The sequence below is a fragment of the Idiotropiscis lumnitzeri genome, chromosome 16, assembly GCF_059441095.1.
Source record: "Idiotropiscis lumnitzeri isolate Australia: NSW breed Sydney's pygmy pipehorse chromosome 16, RoL_Ilum_1.0, whole genome shotgun sequence".
In the NCBI taxonomy this organism is placed as follows: Eukaryota; Metazoa; Chordata; class Actinopteri; order Syngnathiformes; family Syngnathidae; genus Idiotropiscis; species Idiotropiscis lumnitzeri.
Window position 1 is genome coordinate 5,401,880 of NC_142406.1, and position 22,029 is coordinate 5,423,908.

Sequence of the window (22,029 nt, forward strand, 5' to 3'; positions counted from 1 at the left end):
GACCTCACTTGTAGAGCCAAACAGGAATATGTGTGTGTGTGTGTGTGTGTGTGTTTGTAATAATAATAATAATAATAATATTCCCTTTATTAGTCCCACAATGGGGAAATTCGAGATTCGAACCCAGGCCTCCTGGGGAGACTGGGTCCTGAACGCGGCGCCTTAGACCACTCGGCCATCCTGTGACTCAGTTACTGAAACTTTTTATTCTTCCGCCACAAAATGGAGAAAAGAAAACTGCATGATATAAAGTTAAGATAATATTGAATGTTTAATCTGGGTATAGCTTAAAAGTAGAGATGTAACGATTCACTAAAGCCCCGATTTGATTCGATTTTCAGTGCCCGATTTCAATTTGATTTGATTTATTTATTTTGCGTCTCTTTTTTTTTTCAAAATGAATAACACATTTCATAACCAAAATATGATGTGATTTTAACAGATGCATTTTACCTTGTTACACAGAGTAACTTTACAAAAACTTAATAAATAAATTTGACTGTTTTAACTACATTTATCTTAGCAGTATTTTGTTAGTGCCAGAACGAAACATGAAAATAAATAAATGTACAATAGAGTTAACTGCTATCGTTACAAATCGTTTTGTGATCAAAATTGATTCTTTTATATTTTCATCTATACGTATTTTAAGCAGATGAAATTTATTTTCAATAAAATTTCGATTAAGCATTACATTTGTAGATATTCATGTTCTTTGCACAACACTTGCAAATCGGACTATTGGAGCCATTTTGTTTATTGAAGTAGGTTGCCAAACGTGGTCAATTGTGTTTTTGTGAACTTGGAAAATGTTGCTACAATGTTGGAACAGACACTTCTAACACTTGTAGACGTGAGGACAAATGCTTTGGTATTGTTTTTTACCAATGTTGGACTGTTGACTGACACAGAACATATCAGGAGTCTACACAGCAACAGTGCACGGAAGTCCGGTTATAAAAAAGAAAATCGAAAATGAGGGTCGTTACCTGTTTCACTCTACATGCTGTTCTGTCTGCAAATTGTTAACTTGGAGGTACAAATGATCATATTTTTATGTCAAGATGACACCTTTAAAGGCTGGTCCAGAATTATGTTCATGATGTTAAAATAAGTTAATGCTTTGCTATGAGTTTACAAACACCATGTACCATGTACCCCATGTAATTTAGTTTGTGAATTCTTAGCTGGACACCATATGGAAAGTGCTTTGTTACAGCTTCGGCTGTTGTGAAATGCGCTACATCAATAAAGTTGTATTGTATTTTATAGTATTTTCTGTGGCGGCATGATGGCCTCACAGTGAGAGACAGCGATTGGCTGGCAACCAATTCAGGGTGTGTCATGGTCCGTTCCGTCATGTCATGTTTTTGTTTATGTTTTGCTCAACGGGCGTGGGGGGCGTTCCCTTCCATCGCGTGTCATGTTGGCTGGTGAGACGCGCCCACCAGCCACGCACCTGTTACTCGTTTACTCATTTATTATTCACTACTTAAACGCCTGGCGCTGACTATTCGGCGTCGGTGCATTGCCCTTACTTTGCCCTATTTCCGGACATCACTGCCCTTACTTTGCCCTTTCTTTATGCCACCGTTACTCTTTGCTCTCGTTCATTCTCATAGCTCACAACTCAGGTTATTTGTCACTGTCCCTGTTTCATAGTCCAGTTTAGTTCTGTCCCGTCGCGTTTTGTTCATCCTCGTTGTTTGGTTTATTTGTTCCGAGTGCCTTGTTTGCCTTTTTGTTTGTTTTGTTAATTAAACTCCCTTTAAGTTACCCTTGCCTTGGCTTCCCTGCGTTTTGGGTCCTCTCCAACTACCTCCTCCACCCGCGGAGCGTAACAGGGGTGTCCCCCGCCTACTGCCCAAAGATAGCTGGGATAGGCTCCAGTATTGCATTGTAAAATAACAGTAAAAAAATAAAGCTGACTACTTCGCGGATTCACTGGTTATTTTTGGAACGTATCCCCCGCGATAAATGGGGGATTAATGTATAGCATTTTTAAGTGTTTAGCAAGTAAACTCCAAAGCACTGTTTTTTTAATCCAATTAAAGCATACTCAAATTTATACATTGCAACTGTTTGTTTAAAGATAAATAAATTTGATTTGTCTTAATATTGTTTCCATTTACACATTTTTTAAAAATTTGTACCAGAAAAAAATAATGATTGTGATTTTTAATTATTACTAAAGTAATCATAATTTTAAAAAAAAGAATCATAATTGTGCCTTAACAATATGTTAGTGTACCACAACAGGACTTGTGTGCTAAGTACAGCTAGTATCACACGACTGCCGCTGTGTCAGAAATTAATTGGGGCATCAGCCGCAAAGTGCTTCCTTTTTAGATGTTTGTTTATCACTGCTCTGCTGCTGTAAAAGGGAAGTTTACATCGTATTAAGTAATTGTGCATATGCAGTTTGTTTACAGAAGGGACATGAGAGAGCAGCTCTTGTTAACATGGCCTTGCGAATTGATTCTTTCATTTTTTTACATCGATTCCTATTTTATTATATCGATCTTCGATGAATCTCTACATCCCTGCTTAAATGTTGTGAATTATTTTTGTTATTTAACTTTAAAATTTCAGAAACTAAATAAAACCCATCCTTTTCTACCAATCGGCTGAAAATCACATTGTCACCCCCCAAATTTACAATCATGTGATCGCTTAAGGACATCCCAAAATCAAATTGAATTGTTCACTTACCAAGAATCTCATCAAATATTTTATATAGTCCAGGTACGTAGGTAATTTCCCTCTGGTTCATTCCAACCTCTTCATCAAATACCCACATTAGCTGAGAGGGAAAGAAAGGTTGATGTATGAAAAAAAATAATTTGAAAAATAAAAAAATAAATCATATCACAGAGCTTTATGGAGAGGTATATGCAAGGTTATTTAATTTTTAGATCATTGTACAGTCTCAATTTGACTTACCTGTGTGATGGGCTCCACAGAGCCAATGTATGTGTCAGGTCGAAGAAGAATGTGTTCAAGCTGGGTCTTCTTTTGGTACACTCTTTCCACAGACAGCTTGGAGCCCAACTTATCTTTATTGACCCCTTCCATCTTACCAGCTACACCCCTGCCATTTGCTGCCTCCTGAAAAGACAAATTCAAAAACATACAGGTGACTCCCAAAACCTAACCTAACACACACACACACATATATATATATATATATATATATATATATATATATATATAGGCATCATATATTTTCAGGATTAAAGTGAGTCAGAAAGAAATTGTCATAGAATTGCATGATCATCAAATTAAGGAGATTTTCATTTGATAATCAGTTGTGTTACGTTCTATATTTGGAGAGTGACAATTGGATATTTCGAGATTTATCCGCGCGTAAGAGTGAGGGAGTACTCATGGTGTGACCTCGAGGTTCGGGGGTACGCAAGACAAAAAAAAGGTTGGGAACCACTGCAGAAACGCATAATTACGTCACTGGCGTTTACCTCTAAATTAAGTAGACATGGCACGCATATTGATGGTGGTTTTAAAAATATAATCTATTTGATGCTAGTGAAATATGTTGGATAGATCTTCAGGTGAAATGCATTTTCAATCCTAAATAGTCTTGATTTCAGCCAACACAACCGGCTAGTGTTGTCTAGCCCATTATTGTAAATGGTACAATCGACAATGATCACCATGTTTATAACCCGAATTCCCGATATACACCATATACCGCTACTTAAATGTAATTCTCATGAAGAAAAAAAAATTCGGGCGATTTATTTACCATCCAAGTAGAAATCCCACCGCTTCCTGCGGCGCCGTAGGACATCTTCCTTTGTGATCTTCAAATTTAATGGTACTGCCCGTAATATGTCTTCAATTACAGCGATATTACAAACACATCTCAATAGTTGCAGCTCATCGAAATGTTATTAACTCCCATCTTGTTGTTTTTCATTCGGTTTGAAAAACAATTATCCAAAACATGCAAAATTGTGTCACGGCTATTGTTAAAAACCATTAAACAGACGTTCGAGGCCTAAACTTCCAACAAAGATGCTAACCAGGGCACTTTTGTCAAAATACTATTTTCAACACAAAAATATTAAATTATGACTGTTTGGAGAACAAAAGAAAGAACGAATAAAACGAAGACTTACGGACTAATATGTCCACACAATATATTTAATGATTTCCGAATTGCAAACAGAAACGATTGTTTGCTAAATGCAAGCATTGGCCGCCCGGTTCCGCCATTCGCGAGACATACTACCAATCAGAGTGAAGGGAGAACAACCAATCATGCGTGTTCTTTTTTAGACGTGACAGGATGTTGCCCAATAGAAAGTTTCATTACAGTTACTAGACTGCGATCAGGGTTAAACATGCCGTCGAAGGACATGCAAAGTGTCAGTTATCCCGGACAGGGTCGCGGAGGGGCGATGGAGTCTATTCCAGCTAACTCGAGGCGAAAAGCGCACTACATCCTTGAACCGGTCGCCAGCCAGTGGCAGGGCACACGCAGACACCATCACCGAGTGGGAACCGATCCCACGTTGCCCGCACCCAAACCAGGCGAGTGGACCGCAACACTATCAACGTTAAACCTTTCAATTCGGTTATTTTATCAAAATATAAAAACACTGTAAATGCATAAATTTTCATGCAAAATAAACGCACGTGACCAGGGCAAAATGAAACTTAATAAAAAGCACAGGCCATTTTCCAAACATATTTATTAAACATTTATTACAATATATTCAGAGGATTGTAACTTCCACAGCTGTGTTCGTGGTTTTCTGGGTTAAACGTCAGTGATTTCATAACAAATAGTGCAATAATGGTATCTATGACTTAAATGCAATGACGTAATTACCAGTAGTCAACATTATGGATTGGGTTTTTTTTCTTGCAAGATTTACCTTGTCAACCTTGACAGTGACAAAATGCAGCTCTACATAATAAGACTAAAATAATCCCCAAACAATTGAAACATATATACTGATAAACTGTCATAAATGACAATAAGGTAACAATTTTTATCATCATCGTGTGTTTTGTAGGTGAATAATAATTTCAAATGGAGACTCTCCTGTCTCCTTCAGACTCTGTCTGAAAAGCTGAGAGTGCTGCCATGACGTATTCCCTTCCCCACCTCTGAGATGTGCAGTGACAGTCAACTCAGCGGAACCGTTAAGACACTCGAAGGACTGCATGCTCCCATCTGAAAGTTTAAATATGAGATAAAATCAGCAAATCAAGTTACAATGTGCAATAGGATCTCTTACATACCTCCAGAAAACTCAGTTATAATCATTCCCGATTGTACGAGCCAGCTGACTTCACCAAAATTGAAAGTTTGGCTGCTGGCTCTGATTGAGACAGACTTTACACTTAATTTTGCTGGAGCAAAGTCAAATTTCCAGCTGATTTGTCCGACAGATGAACCTTCAATTCGAGCAATATAAACCTGGGGGAAGAAATATAGAGAGCTGTGAGATTCCTTAATATGTGTTTTAAAACAGTGATGTTGATTATACTGGTAGTGAGGAAAAGGTGATTATTTAATGGTAGCACAACAAGGTGAGTGATCATGGACAACAATAAGAAAACAAATGTCTGTAGGGTTTAAAACCAAACTGCTATTGTCATGAAATTGGGGAGGGAAAGAATTGCTACCAGCTAAACAGATTTGGCCTGCAATGGGTTTATGCCTTACTTTGTAAGTCTTATTTTATTCTAATGATTGTAGGACAAAGCTGTAATGTAGCAACTAGTTTAAAAAAAAAAAAAAAAAAATATATATATATATATATATATATACACATATATACATATATAATTATATATACATATATAATTAATTATATATATATATATATATATATATATAAAATTAAACTAGAGCAGCTATAAAGGCCCCTCGCAGCCCAAGCAATGTTGGGATACTGGCACGTTCGGATACTGGCACATTGGAAATGTAGAATTATCAGATTAAACCCAAATTTGATTTAAAAAAATTTAAAGGAAATTTATAAAAGTCTACTTCCCTATGAGTTTTTTCAGACTTTTTTTTTTAAGATCCTGGGCTGTTCCATGTGCCTCCAACTTTAGCTAGATCTTGTTGACGTATAACCAGGGCAGGCTGCTTCGCAAAAAAATGCAATGACGTTATCACACAAACCCAAATGAAATATAAATGCTGCTGCCAGGCATGAAGTTGTGGCAATAGTGTTTTTTTTCTTCTTTCGGCCAACAGGAGTTAACAAGGCAACAGCTTTGCATAAAATTTCACAAACTATGTGTTGCACTATGATGAAGGCCTAAAATCTCTTTCAAACAAATATAAGGTAAATCTGGTCAACTGGTATGGAGAAAAAAAAATACTTTTAGTATTTGGCCTGTTGCATGTAATACCAAATTTTCGGAGTTCTAGATCATACGGACAATTAGGGATGCTTTTCTTTTTTTTTTAATATTCCTAAGGGGTGCGAGCGAGCCATTTTTTTTTTACAAATTGCATAATAAAATAAGAAAATATTGATGAAGTCACAAATTTAGTATTTTAATATAAGGAAGGCCGAAACAATCTTCTGAGCAAAGATGAGGTGGACTTGAGGATGAGAAGATTAGGTGTATTTACTTCAGCCACTATGTGGCACTTCCACTATGATAAAAAAAAAAGTTTGTACATGTCTTCAGCCCTTGGCTATCATCAAATATGAAAAGATTGGATGATCTGAGTCAACTCATAACAGCATTTATTGTTGCGGTGAATAATCAGACTTTGCAACACAGTAATCGCCACGCCCTTCACTGAAAAGTCTCAATATTCGCCGTATATTAGATTTTGCTTGTGACTAGGTGGCGATATATGTATAACATACATACATACATATATACGTGTGTGTGTGTATATATATATATATTATTATATAAATATATATATATATAATATATATAAATATATTATATATAAATATATATATATTATATATAAATATATATATATATATTATATAAATATATATTATATAATATATATACATATCTACATATATATAATATATATATATATATATATTTATATAATATATATATTTATATAATATATATATATATTTATATAATATATATATATATATTTATATATATAATATATATATATAATATATATATATATATATATATATATATATAATATATATATATATATACACACACACACACACACGTATATATGTATGTATGTATGTATATATATATATATATATGGGGTTTTTTTTTTTACAGGTGAAGTTTAGATTTTTTTGGGAGCATGTGCAGGGGCGTTATTAAGCATTTTCTGCTGTATGGCAAAGGAAATAAATAAGGCCAAATTTTATGCCATGCCCCCATCATATAGTTTATCAAATACTTCATATTTGAGGATCAAAGAAAGCTATTAGAATAGTCTTTGAATTAAAATATATGTCATGTTTGGTGATGTTACATTAATTCCAAGATATTATTCAACTAAATATATGTTACAAGCATCACAAAAAATAGTAGATTTTGACAGCGCTAAAAATTTTTAGAAAGACAGAGAGAGAGACAGAGAGAGAGCGAGAGAGAGAGAGCAAGAGAGATATTAATAGGAGGAAGGTAACCTAACCCTAATGTAAAAACACAACTTTATTGATCCCAAATGAGTAAACATACCATCTGCCAGTCCTTTTCCACCTTCCTAAAGACAGACTCATTACTCCACACACATTGATCCCAGTGGTGGATGACCTCAAAATCATTGGAGATGCGACAATATTGGTCTTTAGTAGCATTGTACAACACATGAATAAGCTTGTCTCTCCTCTCTTTCTCAGTGGGCGTGAACACATAACCAGCGCCCTTGGTGCACAGAAAAATACAGAACATATTCAGAAATATTAAAGCATAAGTAGTCAAAATAGATTTGAGGGTTTGTCTAGGTACTCCAGCTTCCTCTCACATTACTAAAACAATGATATTAAGGTTTAGGGCTACAGGTATAAAAACTTTTGGTATTTGAATATCTGACTGAAAATTGCAGCGAACAATCAGGTTTTCCCCATAAGATTTCAAAAACAACACACTTGCTACGTTTTAATCGATGCCACAAATACAGTCTGGAAGAGAGTCAAGTTAGCCATTACGTCGTGACACGCAGCCAGTGTTACAACTTTAAGATAAAAGCGTACCTTGGTATTGATGTCCATATGTTATTTGGTAACTGAAGTTTATTTTGAAGTTGACGTTAATTCTGTATAAAAAAAAAGGTAGTAAAAAATCTGTTGCGCATTATTTATTTTTTTTAACAAATTTCAAAACTCACATTTCTTGAGAACCTGTTTCTGCCCTATTAAGGTAATTCAGTAATTCCAACTTGTTTTAAGACTGAGTGTGTGTTGTGATTGACTGCCAACAATTACAGGGCAAAATATTGATGGTTGGAAAAATCCACCTTAGAGCGTGTGCATTGCACTTTAGTACCACCAATGGGTACGACTATAGACCCCGAATAATATATCCCATTTAACAACTCAAAGAAAATAAAAAAGGTCACACATCAAAACTTTACCCAAGTCTGAGGCCTTTTTACACCACATTACAACTCAGATTTGCTTCATTATGTAGTACCTGCTTAGTCGCGTCTGAATCGACATCTTCCGTCTCTCCTCTTGCTATCCTCCAACCCAGAGACCCAGAGATGCGTCCTCCCAGCTCGCCTTGTTTTGGTGTTTTGGGGGAAATGAACTCTACAAGTTCGACAAGTAACCGTTCTGTCAATTCTAATTTCCTGTTATCACTGAGGGATTGCTGTCTCTGTGGTGTGAAATTCAGATTCAAGACATTTTTACAAGCAGTAATTCTTACAGGAATTGCAAAAAAGGTTAAAACCTACCAAAGCATTGAGCCCAAAAATGGTGTGCAGCAGCCAGGTCTCCTGAACATTGGTCCTTCTTGATAAAACCTCTGGATGTTTGCAGGAATATCTCCACGTCACGTCAACCACCTGCAACACACACAACATTTTAGTGTCAATATTATTCCCCTTATTTCGAGGACTATTTATTTACCACATAAATATTTTATCCGTCCTCTCGTTTGCTTTCCTCATTATAATTAGTGTCATGGGCAACCTATACCAATGCCAACTAGGGATGGGTACAGAAGAAGGTACTTTTTGGGGTATGGACCAATTTGGGCCTGTAGTACCCAGCATTTATTTCTTTTGGGGATATGAATGGCATGAGAGAGATGTGTTTTGTGTTAATTTTAGTTCTTTATTTCATTGTTTGCTTGTATGCTGTTCGGAGATATTTTTGTTTTTGATTTGAAACCGTGACTCTAAGGAGTGTGGTGACCAGTGACATCCCTCCCCTGACGTTGTCTATTAGATGTGTTGCCATGACATCTCTCATCAGACTGAGGTGCGGCGACTGACAGCGAACCCTCATTTGCATGAGCGCTAGCATGCATGCCCAGTGTAAGTATTAAATACAGAAATAGCACCCTCAACCGGTGCTGCCCTCTTTTATACAGCGCGTCTTTTGGTCGTAAAAATACGGTAAGTTATTTTCAACAGCAAAGGAAAACCTTTCTGTAAATTGACGCGGCTGCTTTAGCACGTCAGATATATAGTGTCTTGGTACATGTATGTTTTGAAAAAAGTAAAAGTAAATATGAGGTTTGGTAAAGCATTATTAACAACATATGGTGTAAATGTAAGTGCATTCCATTTACAGTCAGTGTTGGCAAGTTACTTCCAAAATGTATTACATGTTACGTGCATGTGAAAGTATATAGTATAAGTTCAAACAAAAAAAATTAAAATATTACAGTAAATCATAAATGAAGTTATCAACATACTCAAATTAATTTACACGCAAAAAATAGTGATGGATAACGTATAATTGATGATTCTTACAAAACAGATATAGACAGATTGATCAAAAGGGCATGTGCGAAAAAAGCAAAAATACGGTATGTACTGATACAAAACTGACTATTTTTCTTTTTCATGAAAAAAAATACACAATAATTCAGTACGTTCAGGTATTTATCCGCCACGGCATGTTTTTGACAAAAAAATACTTTTTTTTTTTAATTACTATACCACATTACTTTTGTAACGAGTTACCCCCAACACTGTTTACAATTCTGATCAAATTGGACTTTTTATATTCTGGACTATGACGTGGTTTTCATTAAAAGTACCAAAAGTAACCCATTCAAATGTATTCAGTATTCACTGCTTTAAATGGTAAAAGAAGCTGAGCTCTAATTAATAGCAAATGGCATGACAACATGAGAGCACAAGACTGACGGTAGATTAATGGTTTAAAAAATAAAAAAGGCTTCATATTCCAATGTGGAAAAAAATATTTCGCATAATTATTTACTATCCATAATTGTGATCACACTTTATTTTTGGGTTTAAAAAAAAAACAATAAAATGTATTATCTACATGCTCCATTTCATGACAGATCAAACCGCAAAATGGGCCATGGGCTCAACACTTGTGGGAGGGGCCAAAGGGGTTGGGTGCCATGTGAGTCAGGCAGCGGCAAGAGGCAGGGACCTTGGCGCTCTGATCCCCGGCTCCAGAAACTAGCTCTTGGGACATGGAATGTCACCTCTCTGGTGGGGAAGGAGCCTGAGCTGGTGTGCGAAGCAGAGAAATTCCGACTAGATATAGTCAGGCTCACCTCCACACACAGCTTGGGCTCTGGTACCAGTCCTCTTGAGAAGGGTTGGACACTCTTCCACTCTGGAGTTGCCCAAGGTGAGAGACGCCGAGCAGGTGTGGGCATACTTATTATCCCCCGGCTTGGAGCCTGTACATTGGGGTTCACCCCCGGTGGACGAGAGGGTAAGCCTCCCTCCGCCTCAAGGTGGGGGGACGGGTACTGACTGTTGTTTGTGCTTATGCACCAAACAGCAGCTCAGAGTACCCACCCTTTTTGGAGTCTTTGGAGGGTGTGCTGGAGAGCGTTCCCTCTGGAGACTCCCTCGTTCTGCTGGTAGACTTCAATGCTTACGTGGGTAATGACAGTGAGACCTGGAAGGGCGTGATTGGGAGGAATGGCCCCCCCAATCTGAACCCGAGCGGTGTTCTGTTACTAGACTTCTGTCTTGTCGATAACGAACACCATGTTCAAACATAAGGGTGTCCATATGTGCACTTGGCACCAGGACACCCTAGGCCGCAGTTCGATGATCGACTTTGTAGTCGTGTCATCGGATTTGCGGCCACATGCTTTGGACACTCGGGTGAAGAGAGGGGCGGAGCTGTCAACTGATCACCACCTGGTGGTGAGTTGGCTCCGATGGTGGGGGAAGATGCCGGTCCGACCTGGCAGACCCAAACGTATTGTGAGGGTCTGCTGGGAACGCTTGGCAGAATCCCCTGTCAGAAAGAGTTTTAACTCCCACCTCCGGCAGAACTTCACCCACGTACCGGGGGAGGCGGGGGACATTGAGTCTGAGTGGACCATGTTTCGTGCCTCCATTGTTGAGGCTGCCGCTCGAAGCTGTGGATGTATGGTGGTCGGTCCCCGTCGTGGCGGCAACACCCGAACCCGCTGGTGGACACCAGCGGTAAGGGATGCTGTCAGGCTGAAGAAGGAGTCTTATCGGGCCTTTCTGGCCTGTGGGACTCCGGAGGCAGCGGACAGGTACCGACTGGCCAAGCGGAATACGGCTTCGGTGGTTGCCGAAGCAAAAATTCGGGCGTGAGAGGAGTTCGGTGAGGCCATGGAAAACAACTTCCAGACGGCTTCGAAGAAATTCTGGTCCACCATCCGTCGTCTCAGGAGAGGGAAGCAGTGCACCATTAACACTATTTATAGTGGAGATGGGGTGCTGCCGACCTCGACTCGGGACGTTGTGAGTCGGTGGGGAAAATACTTCGAAGACCTCCTCAATTCTATCGACACGCCTTCCATTAAGGAAGCAGAGCCTGAAGACTCCGTGGTGGACTCACCTATCTCAGGGGCTGAAGTAACCGAGGTGGTTCACAAGCTCCTCTGTGGCAAGGGCCCGGGGGTGGATGAGATCCGCCCGGAGTTCCTAAAGGCTCTGGATGTTCTGGGGCTGTCATGGATTTGTTTTAGTGAGGGTTGGACTCTGCCAAGGCTGCCCTTTGTCACCGATTCTGTTCATAACTTTCATGGACAGAATTTCTAGGCGCAGTCGAGGTGATGAGGGGATCCGGTTTGGTGACCTCAGTATTTCATCTCTGCTTTTTGTAGATGATGTGGTACTGTTGACTTCCTCAAGCCGTGATCTCCAACTCTCACTGGAGTGGTTCGCAGCCGAGTGTGAAGCGGTTGGGATGAAAATCAGCACTTCCAAATCTGAGACCACGGTTCTCAGTCGGAAAAGGGTGGAGTGCCCTCTCCAGGTCGGGGAGGAGACCCTGCCCCAAGTTGAGGAGTTTAAGTATCTTGGGGTCTTGTTTATGAGTGAGGGGAGGATGGCGCGAGATATCGACAGGCGGATTGGTGCAGCGTCCGCTGTGATGCGGACGCTGTATTGGTCTGTCGTGGAGAAGACGGAGCTGAGCCAAAAGGCGGTCGATCTACGTTCCTACCCTCACCTATGGTCACGAGCTGTGGGTCGTGACCGAAAGAACAAGATCTCTGATACAAGCGGCCAAAATGAGTTTCCTCCGCAGGGTGTCTGGGCTCTTCCTTAGAGATAGGGTGAGAAGCTCGGCCATCCGGGAGGGACTCGGTGTCGAGCCGCTGCTCCTCCACGTAGAGAGGAGCCAGATGAGGTGGCTCGGACATCTGATTAGGATGCCTCCTGGACGCCTCCCTGGTGAGGTGTTCCAGGCATGTCCCACCGGCAGGAGGCCCAGAGGACGACCCAGGACACGCTGGAGAGACTATGTCTCCCGGCTGGCATGGGAGCGCTTGGGGATTCCTCCGGCAAAGCTGGAAGATGTGGCTGGGGAGCGGGAAGTCTGGGCTTCCCTGTTGAAGCTGCTGCCTCCGGGACTCGACCCCGGATAAGCGGCGGATAATGGATGGAAAACGCAAAAAACTGCATCAGAAAATATAAAATACAATGCACATTATCAAATATGCACGCAACACATCCATTCATCCAACACATGTTAAATTAGGTTGTCTCTTTACTGATACCAAATGAAATTAATGTGCACGTAACAGCAGCAATGCATATCATGCCAACAATGCAACATACCTGGTCGTGTGAGAAAGCCAGAACATAGGAGAGCTTCTTCCCCCAGCCAACCTCATACAGTAAAGGTTTATCACAGATGTTCTCACATGAGTCACAGTGCAGCCAACGGCGCTGAGACTCAGAGTAAACCTCTGTCCATACATGATCTGAAAAAAGACAGACTAGACTAAGGCGTAACACATGGATTTTTACTGACAGTATGACAGAAAATTTCCTGGTGATAACAGCTACAATGAGTGCTGTGCAATTTTTTTGATATACCAGTGCATTGTAATGCAGTAGAAAACGGCATATTGTACGATATCCTATCGCAGGGGTGGGCAAACTTTTTGATTGGCGGGCCACAATGGGTTCTAAAATTTTACAAAGGGGCTGGACCAGGAGCAGATCAATGGAGTGTTTTGGTAAGCTCACCTCATCTGAAAAAAATATATATATATTTAATTTTAAACGAAAGTGAACAAAAGCATTATAACAGCATATATGTCTATGTATATATGGGCGTAGTTTGCACACGCCTGCTCTATCATGAGGTCAGACTTCTGGGGTGGAGAGTATAAATAATGTCAGTAGTTCTTAAACTGTTGGACTATTTGCTCACACAGTGTTTCACAAAGTGGCAAACATCACCTCACCCCTGCTTGAGAATAATTGAGCCTTTTGGGGATGCTCCTTTATACCGACTCATGACACACATGACATGAGAGAATATTTGTTAAAAAAATTCAATTGAAATCAAAGTAAAAATGGTTTGATTTTGATTTTTTTTTGCCATGCTACAGTTTCCTTCTTTTGTCTTCTTTTTAAGTTCTCGCAAATGCATGTTGAAAACAAAAGTTTCACAGAAAAATATTTTGCAAATATATCTTGAGTCACTGTCAATCTATACATCAGCAAATATGGTCATGCTGTACCGCACCAAAAATGGGTGCAAACAAATCCGGTGATGTTGAAATAAGGAGAAACTGTTTAATAAATAAGCAAAATGCAACTTCAGTTGTTTTTATGGCTTTCTTTTTTTTTTTAATGTTGCTAACCTCCAAAATGGGAGCAGTACGGGAGTGGGAGTCATGCTGAATGGTCTGGATGGGAGTTGTTTTCACCAGGAAGGGACGTGACTTTTTTTTTTAACTGTGGTCCATGACTGGGTCGGGAATGGGGCGGGTTTTTTTCTGTGGGAGTTGGATGGGAATATCCACTCCCCCTGTCACCCTCTGTTAAACATATGATAAGATAACTCCAATCTTGGGATTGGCACATATGTCAAATGATCATACCTGTGCTGTCCCAGATGTACCTGGCTTCAAGGGAGAGAGCTCTGCAACACATGGTAAAACAGTTGGCCCACTCCCCACAGCGTCCCCTCCTGGTTTTGAGAAGCTTCTCAGGGTTGTTATAGCTTGTGTTATATTAAGAGAAAATTCAGGTAAACGTCACCAAAAGCAAAACATGCACCAGTACTGTGGTAAAAACAAGCAGAACAAACCGAGGGAATCTGGTGCTTAACTGGCAGCTTTGACAGAAGTGGTTCTCCACTCGCTGGGCTCCCCAGCGTAGATCATCAGCGGTAGGAGTGAGTGAGCCAGTATTCTGGGTTGAGCCTCCACAGCTGCTGCAGGGCAAACAGTCAACCCAGGAGAAGAAGTCATTTTTGAACCACCCAAGCAACTCCAGCACCAGGAAGTCCTCTTTTCCTAATTTACATTCTAAAAAAATACCATGACAAGTCCATTACGTTCCAGTATTTCACAAAAGTGGAAGTGATACTGTATGTATTTTTAGTTGCATAAATGACCACTTTGAATGTGTACCTGTCTCAGCCTCTTTTGCTAACTTCAGTTTTTGCTCAGCAGCATCTGATAGCTTCTTGTAAGGAATGGAGCTTCTGGCTTTCTGCTGAAGCTCCGGGTTCTCATAGAGCAGCACATGTTGGAAATTAGACTGAAGCGTCGCAAACAAATTCATGCTGCTCACCTGCCAGACAAATAATTAAAAAAATGAAAATTATGGACAAACATATTCAAGATATAGGCTACAAGAGCATCTTCAAGCAGACTGATGTTCATGTGAATGCAGCTGCACATTATTCAGAAATTTAAGGTATGTACCATATTTTCACAACCATAAACCGCACAAAAAAGAGTTAAATTTTCTCCAAAATGGATGGGGCGCCTTACAATGCAGAGCACCTTTTGTGTGGACCGAGTTACAAAATCTGTAATTGTGTGACTTTCATGAGCGCTCCGCTGGACTGACTTGGAGCATTTCCTGCAGACATGCTGCGTATATAGAGGAATGGAGGACGTTACTGACGTCAACATGTGGATGTTAAGGGGTGAAGGGTGGGCGTGAAAGACAATGCGAAAGGCACGCCCCCAGTAGGTGTTGATATATGGAGCCGGTATATGCATTGTTCAAAACATTGCTTTGGCGAACAACCACCTAAAATGGAATCTCCGAAGAGATGCCTACAAAGCAGAGTTTAAACCGCAAGCTATCAGTTCCGTGGAGGGACAAGATAATCAAGCAGCCACGAGAGAATTCAAGAATCAGGAAATCCATGGTTCGCAATGGAGGAAGCAGCAAGACGAGCTTCTCCAAGTCAAGAAGACAAAGCTAAGTTTCTGTGAAAACTTTCTTGGCTTTATTTTAGGCATTGTCGAGACCCAAAATCCGAAGTTTGTTTTCGGCGCATTTAAGTTGTCGTGGGTAACGTTTACTCTATTCCACCATCTCTTGAAGTGGGGCGTGTAAAGTCTCTGTCCAGTATATTTTCATTCGATTTCTGTAATTTCTCGTCACGTTCAAAAGGTGTTAACACATTACCCGTGATGCTGGTTGTACAGGAATTGATGAGACTGCTTGGCTTGAAGAAGCTGGGCTTTCTGCAGTAGTCTCAGCTAAAAGGTGACCGTGCCCTCCATCGAGTCTCTGGTCTCTTTGAGCAGCTATGGACTCCCTGATTACCTTCAATTGGTCCAATGATGCAGACTTTGGGAACACCAAGTGTGTGTCAGCCTAGAATTAAAAAAGTAAAATCTGAAAAGTGATTATGACAGAAGTATCAGATTCATCATGTTCGAAAACATGTTACTGTTAATATAAGTGAGTTTTTTCACTTATATTAACTAACATTTTTGGAACGCTATTTTGAAGGGTGAGTTTTCAGCTTTAAAATTGCTAACAACATTTTAAAGTGATCTCACTCCATTTCCCCCATGACTTTGACTAAAGCCAATGATGTGGACGTGCATGAGGCGTGCAGATTCGTAAACAAGCCAATCTTAGCCAAGGCAAGGCTGAGTGGGTACCCGCCATTGAATGACACAACCCTTTGATCACACCTTCTGTCTCTAAAGTCTCTTAAGTCAGATCTCTTCCGGCCGAGTTGGTTTTAAAATAATAATTTAATTAAAATTAGAAGCATAAGATGGAGCGAGAGACGAATGATTATTCAAAAGATAATTTTAATAATATTAGACAGTCCCATACAAAGACTACGCTTTCCACCGATCAGATCAGCTCGATCAGATCTGCTGATATTTTGTCATTGGCTGTAATGTCTTAAATTGTCAATGCAATCCATCCACAAATTAAAATGATGAATTATTTTACGCGTGGTTCCACTGATATTAATTATGAGGGCCTGAGGAAAAAAAAATTAAATAGACACGGTGCTCCAGCTTGTGATCAGATCGGTGAATGGTTTATTTAAATTCGGTAATCGTGATTGGGCCCAAATATCGTGATTGTGTAAAGCCTAATAGTTTTAACATATATGAGTTTTTTTTTTAACTGCAAACGCCTCCTTTGATGCTGGCTTATTCAATGCTTTACTTTAAAATGTATGGGACATGGAAAAAAAAGTTACCCTATTTTTTTTATGGGGTACAAGTAGGAATAATTAGAATCTAATCATCAAAAATAGGCAAAACAATAGCCAGCAACACCAACAATACAGTTTACCAAGAGTAACTTGAGAACAAGAAGTAAAACAGTTTACCTCCTCAAAGCCCATCTCGAAGAGGCATTCCACAGCACCGCTGATTGGCAGCAGCTTACTAGAAAAAGTAGGATTGCCTAAACGGATTGATCTATATTTTTCCACATTGGGATCCCTGGTGAGAAAGATCGTATTTTATGTCACACCTTTAGACAGAAGTTGAGATTCTCACCCTTTAATAATCCTAAACATATTACAGAATTCATTTGTCTACAAAATGTCATCCATCCATCTTCTGTACCGCTTCTCCTCACTAGAATCGCGGGGGGTGCTGGAGCCTATGCCAGCTATCTTCGGGCAGTAGGCGGAGGACACCCTGAACTGGTCGCCAGCCAATTGCAGGGCACACAAGGGTAACTTAAAGGGAGTTTAATTAACAAAACAAACAAAAAGGCAAACAAGGCACTTGGAACAAATAAACGAAACAACGAGGACAAACAAAACGCGACGGGACAGAACTAAACTGGACTATGAAACAGGGACAGTGACAAATAACCTGAGTTGTGAGCTGTAAGCTATGAGCATGAACGAGAGCAAAGAGTAACGGTGTGAAGTGAAATATGGTTTATTAATGTTGTTTTACCACATAAATGCTGCATAATAACCATTTTATACCTATATGCACGCGTTAGTAGATGTCTGTGTTTATGTGTTATGAGAATTTGCGCAGGCTGTGTCAATGTGTTATGAGAATTTGCACAGGCTACATCTATGTGTTATGAGAATTTGCACAGGCTACATCTATGTGTTATGAGAATTTGCACAGGTTGTATCTATGTGTTATGAGAACGGGAATAATTGGAAAGGATTCGTACAGGGCCTAAGCACCAGGAATGTCTGACTCATGTGAAAAGGTACAGTCGATAACGAAAAGGGAGTGAGGATTGGCAGAGGCCAAAGTTGTGCGAAGGGCCATGCGAACCATCAAAGCGCACTCGAACGGGAGGGGTTGGGGTGAAATATTGGCTATAAGAATGTGACGAAGGCAAAACGAAAGTAGAGTCGGCTGAGGGTTTTACGCGCGGACGCCCAGCATCGTATTTTTTGCTCGCATTACTGAGGACGCCGGGGCTCTCCGTCCTTCCAGCACACGGTAATGAGATTTATGTCTTGCATGTAATCTATGAGCTGAAATACAATTGTTGCTTGCTTGCTTGCTTGTACACTTTATACTGTGGGTTAAATAAAATGTGCCGCTTGTTTAACGCAGTGAAGTGTTTGTTGTCCATGTAAGTCGCAGACGATCCGCGATCCTGAAGTTAATAATAAGTCATAGCAATTGATCATGAGTTGTGACTATTATATTATTTGATACTGTAATTGATTGTAAGCAGTGTCTACTCAAGGGCTCACGCTTGTCTGATTGGACATAACCCATTGTAGCCTGACGATTGGGTATCAGTCTCGCTACTAGTCACTCTTATTGATGCTGTAATTGATCATAAGCAGTATCAGAAATTGTTTCAAAACACGGTGGCATAAAGAAAGGGCAAAGTAAGGGCAGTGATGTCCGGAAATAGGGCAAAGTAAGGGCAATGCACCGACGCCGAATAGTCAGCGCCAGGCGTTTAAGTAGTGAATAATAAATGAGTAAACGAGTAACAGGTGCGGGGGCAGGTGGCACGTCTCTCCAGCTGCGAGGTGATCAAGGAGTCAACGTGTGACAGGTGCGTGGCTGGTGGGCGCGTCTCACCAGCCAACATGACACGCGATGGAAGGGAACGCCCCCACGCCCGTTGAGCAAAACATAAACAAAAACATGACATGACGGAACGGACCATGACACACCCTGATTTGGTTGCCAGCCAATCGCAGGGCACACAGAGACGAACAACCATCCGTGCTCACACTCATACCTAGGGGCAATTTAGAGTGTTCAATCAGCCTGCCATGCATGTTTTTGGAATGTGGGAGGAAACCAGAGTACCCGGAGGAAACCCACGCAAGGACGGGGAGAACATGCAAACTCCACACAGGATGGCCGGAGCCGGGATCGAATCCACGCCTGATGCTGTCTCTCACTGTGAGGCCATCGTACTAACCAGTCGGCCACCGTGCCGCCCGGTCTACAAAATGTGTTACAGTTAAACAAATCTTTGACATTTGACAACAAAATACATCAACATTTGTCATGTATAACAGGATCAACTGATTACCAAAAGCAAATATGCAGTCGGAGAAAATGATACTGGATTCAAATGTATCTTTAACCATCTTTATATTGTGCCGTTTGAAAGCAAAAAGAAGAAGAAGAAGAGGAAGAAGAAATGAATGAAGTCAGTGGTTATTGAGCCATGACTATCCACTGTCCGGCTGGTGCAATTTTGCCAATAACGGCTCTGATTGATCAATCGCCGGAGCTAGGAAATCTGGGCCTGCCATGAATAGGCTATTTTACTGTGATTACAGTATGTTGACCATGAGTAGGTTATTTTAGCGAGATGTTTAGGGTGCGTTGTTAAAGTTCAACTGGCTTCCACATAAACTGGCTCCTGAATCCAGCTGTGGCCGTTAGGACAATGTCAGTACAGTAACTTTATGTTTCATTATCATACCCTTATCTTCACATTATTATATATCTTGTAAATCAGTTAAACGCCTGAAGTCTAATGCATGTCAACTGGCTTCTTGCAAGCAACTTAACAAAGTTGACATGTTAATGAAGTGATGTTGCCTAAGTTGACTAGTCCACATGCTGTTCCGTGTGATTGTCATGTCATGTTATTATCCACACCGCTTATCCTGTACAGGGTCATGGGAGGGTGCTGGAGCCTATCCCAGCTGACTACGGGCGAAAGGCACACTACACCCTGAACTGGTCGCCAGCCAGTCACAGAGCAGACATAGACACCGTCACTGAGTGGGAACTGAACCCACGCTGCCCGCAAACACCTCAGGCGAGTGTACCACTACACCGTCAGTGACCTCCCCGTGTAATTGAAAAAGTTGAAAATAATGCCATCAGACAGACAAACAGCAGTTATGCGTATCTTCCTTTTCAGACCGGAGCATGGAGCCAATTGCAATATTGCTTCAATCACATTAATGCTTATTTTTTTACATCACTTCTTTTTGAATCTATGCATACCTGTATGCAGAGGTGGGTAGGTAGTTACATTTACTTGAGTAAATTTTGGAAAAAGTACTTTGAGGAGTAATTTTAAATCACGATACGTTTTTACTTTTGATGAGTAGATTTGTGAAGAAGAAATTGTACCCTTACTCCGCTACATTAGGCTACATAGAACTCGTTCCTTAAATCCCCCCTCTCTCAGAGAAAGGCACATTTATTTTGTCAGAGAGAGACCTCTGCCAGGCTCTTCCAAGTGACTGTGTTCCACCAATCAAATGTAGCCGTAGCCCTGCAGTCTCGTGAGTCATCACGTGATCATAACTTCAGCAGTGGGAAAGACTTTTCGGAACGAAGAGATCGAAAATGTCACTCAGAAATGCTGACTCTGCGGACACAGAAGAGGAGGAACGCCCCTGGCCTCACATCAAAAGCATGTTCCCATTAAAAAGGGTACGAAAAACCAGCAACACTATGCAGTGTCTACTTAGTTTGCCTAAACAGAGATTTCAGCGTTCAAGAACTCAATATCAAACTTGAGGAAACATGTAGCGGTAAATTGCCTAAATTCGTTTTTTTTCTTCTTCCTCCCTTTTGACAGGCAAATGTTTGCCTTTCAGATTACATTAGTTGAAATAAAAGTACATGGGCTTGAAATTTTGAGCTACTTTGTTATTTATACTATTATTTTTCTATTATTAAATTACTTCTATTATTTTTCTATTATTATAGTACTTGAACTTAGCTTAAGATTTATTTTAAGATATTTTTCATTCATTTAATTTATTCTATTGATTGGATGGACCTGAAGATGATTTTGTATTTTTGTCTCATTGAATGGTTGTTTAAAAATAAACAAAAATAAATCAGCCCTTGCAACAGTCCCTCAGTCCTCAAGGAGTTTTTTCATCAAGTACTTTTTTACTTTTACTCAAGTAATTATTTGGATGACCATATTTTACTTCTACTTGAGTCATATTTTACTCGAGTAGAATGTTTGGCTACTCTACCCACCTCTGTCTATCATAGTCGATTACGGTACATACGAGTCCTTGGGAGTGTCAGGTATGAACTCACCCTGAATTAAGGCGAAAATCGCAATCGCAACCATGTCAAGTTAACTCCTAGAAGTCAATTGCCATGATTTTATACGACGTTGTACACCAGATCATCTTGTGCCCGTGCCAGGGAACTTGTTTTCATCACCAAGTATAAATTCTGCGCCAATGCAAGTGTGCCGGCGTAGTGGATGGAACCCTTGCTCATGGGTTCAAATACCACTCTCAGCCTTTATGCTAGTTAATCTGGAAGCCAGTGGACATTCAAAATAACCACTGCGATAAATAAATGAATTATAATCGCTTCACTTCAACCATGTAGTTAAAATCTAACCTAACCCTAAATTTACATGACGAAGCGGCGTTCCACTCACAACCATACTTTACCTTAAAATATTGTCGGCGTATGAAAGTAACAACTTGCATACATCAAAGAAGACTTCATTTGAGTTCTCACATAATACTGTAACCGCTGGTGTCAACGCCATTATAGCTGTTGTTTTTGTTTCCAAAAACCGTCTGCAGACAGTCTCTTCCTTGCTTAACAACAATCGATTTGGGGTCTTCAATAGAGCAGTCCCTTTTGGCGCCTGAAATGTGTTCAATCCCAAATAATAATTTTTACGGTTGTTGTTTTATGTAAAGCAGGGAAAATATATTCCAACGCTTACATAAATTAATTTGTACA

General features: G+C 40.2%; 2 protein-coding genes across 5 annotated transcripts in view; both read right to left on the reverse strand.

Annotated features, from left to right (window-relative positions):
• LOC148321055 (DNA topoisomerase 2-beta-like) overlaps positions 1-4,237 on the reverse strand; it is a 62,273-nt gene extending 58,036 nt beyond the window's left edge. Inside the window, exons 1-3 of one of the 2 annotated variants that reach the window (XM_088319382.1) lie at positions 3,764-4,237; positions 2,944-3,108; positions 2,713-2,803 (exon numbers count right to left, since the gene is read on the reverse strand). In XM_088319382.1, the coding sequence (XP_088175508.1) occupies positions 2,713-2,803; positions 2,944-3,108; positions 3,764-3,808 (301 nt within the window). In that variant the 5' untranslated portion in view covers positions 3,809-4,237. The remainder of the gene's footprint in view (positions 1-2,712; positions 2,804-2,943; positions 3,109-3,763) is intronic. The other variant, XM_088319383.1, reaches the window with a different exon arrangement.
• Positions 4,238-4,698: 461 nt separating this feature from the next.
• On the reverse strand, positions 4,699-21,888 carry LOC148321056 (peptide-N(4)-(N-acetyl-beta-glucosaminyl)asparagine amidase-like). 3 transcript variants are annotated; one of them, XM_088278648.1, is made up of 12 exons: positions 21,729-21,888; positions 17,214-17,328; positions 16,037-16,228; positions 15,022-15,184; positions 14,697-14,916; positions 14,488-14,609; positions 13,211-13,356; positions 8,900-9,010; positions 8,635-8,820; positions 7,681-7,866; positions 5,272-5,449; positions 4,699-5,203 (listed from the first exon to the last, which is right to left on the reverse strand). In XM_088278648.1, exons 1-12 carry the CDS (start codon positions 21,827-21,829, stop codon positions 5,025-5,027), a joined length of 1,899 nt encoding a protein of 632 aa, XP_088134774.1. In that variant the 5' UTR covers positions 21,830-21,888; the 3' UTR covers positions 4,699-5,024. The 3 variants fall into 3 exon arrangements, 2 of the variants coding, with proteins under 2 accessions (XP_088134774.1, XP_088134775.1); XR_015839423.1 differs by lacking the exons at positions 4,699-5,203; positions 5,272-5,449 and adding an exon at positions 8,196-8,257 and having other exon boundaries at positions 7,788-7,866; XM_088278649.1 differs by lacking the exons at positions 4,699-5,203; positions 5,272-5,449; positions 7,681-7,866 and adding an exon at positions 7,876-8,257.
• Between the last annotated feature and the right edge of the window lie 141 nt (positions 21,889-22,029).

Bases quoted from the DNA above. Each gene is read 5' to 3' on its own strand.
- LOC148321056 (XM_088278648.1), bottom strand. From the start codon at position 21,829: ATGGCGTTGACACCAGCGGTTACAGTATTATGTGAGAACTCAAATGAA. The intron at 15,185-16,036 runs GTAATGTGTTAA...TTTGTCTGGCAG, and splicing joins CTGTACAACCAGCATCACGG to GTGAGCAGCATGAATTTGTT. The intron at 5,204-5,271 runs GTATGTAAGAGA...TTAAACTTTCAG, and splicing joins TATAACTGAGTTTTCTGGAG to ATGGGAGCATGCAGTCCTTC.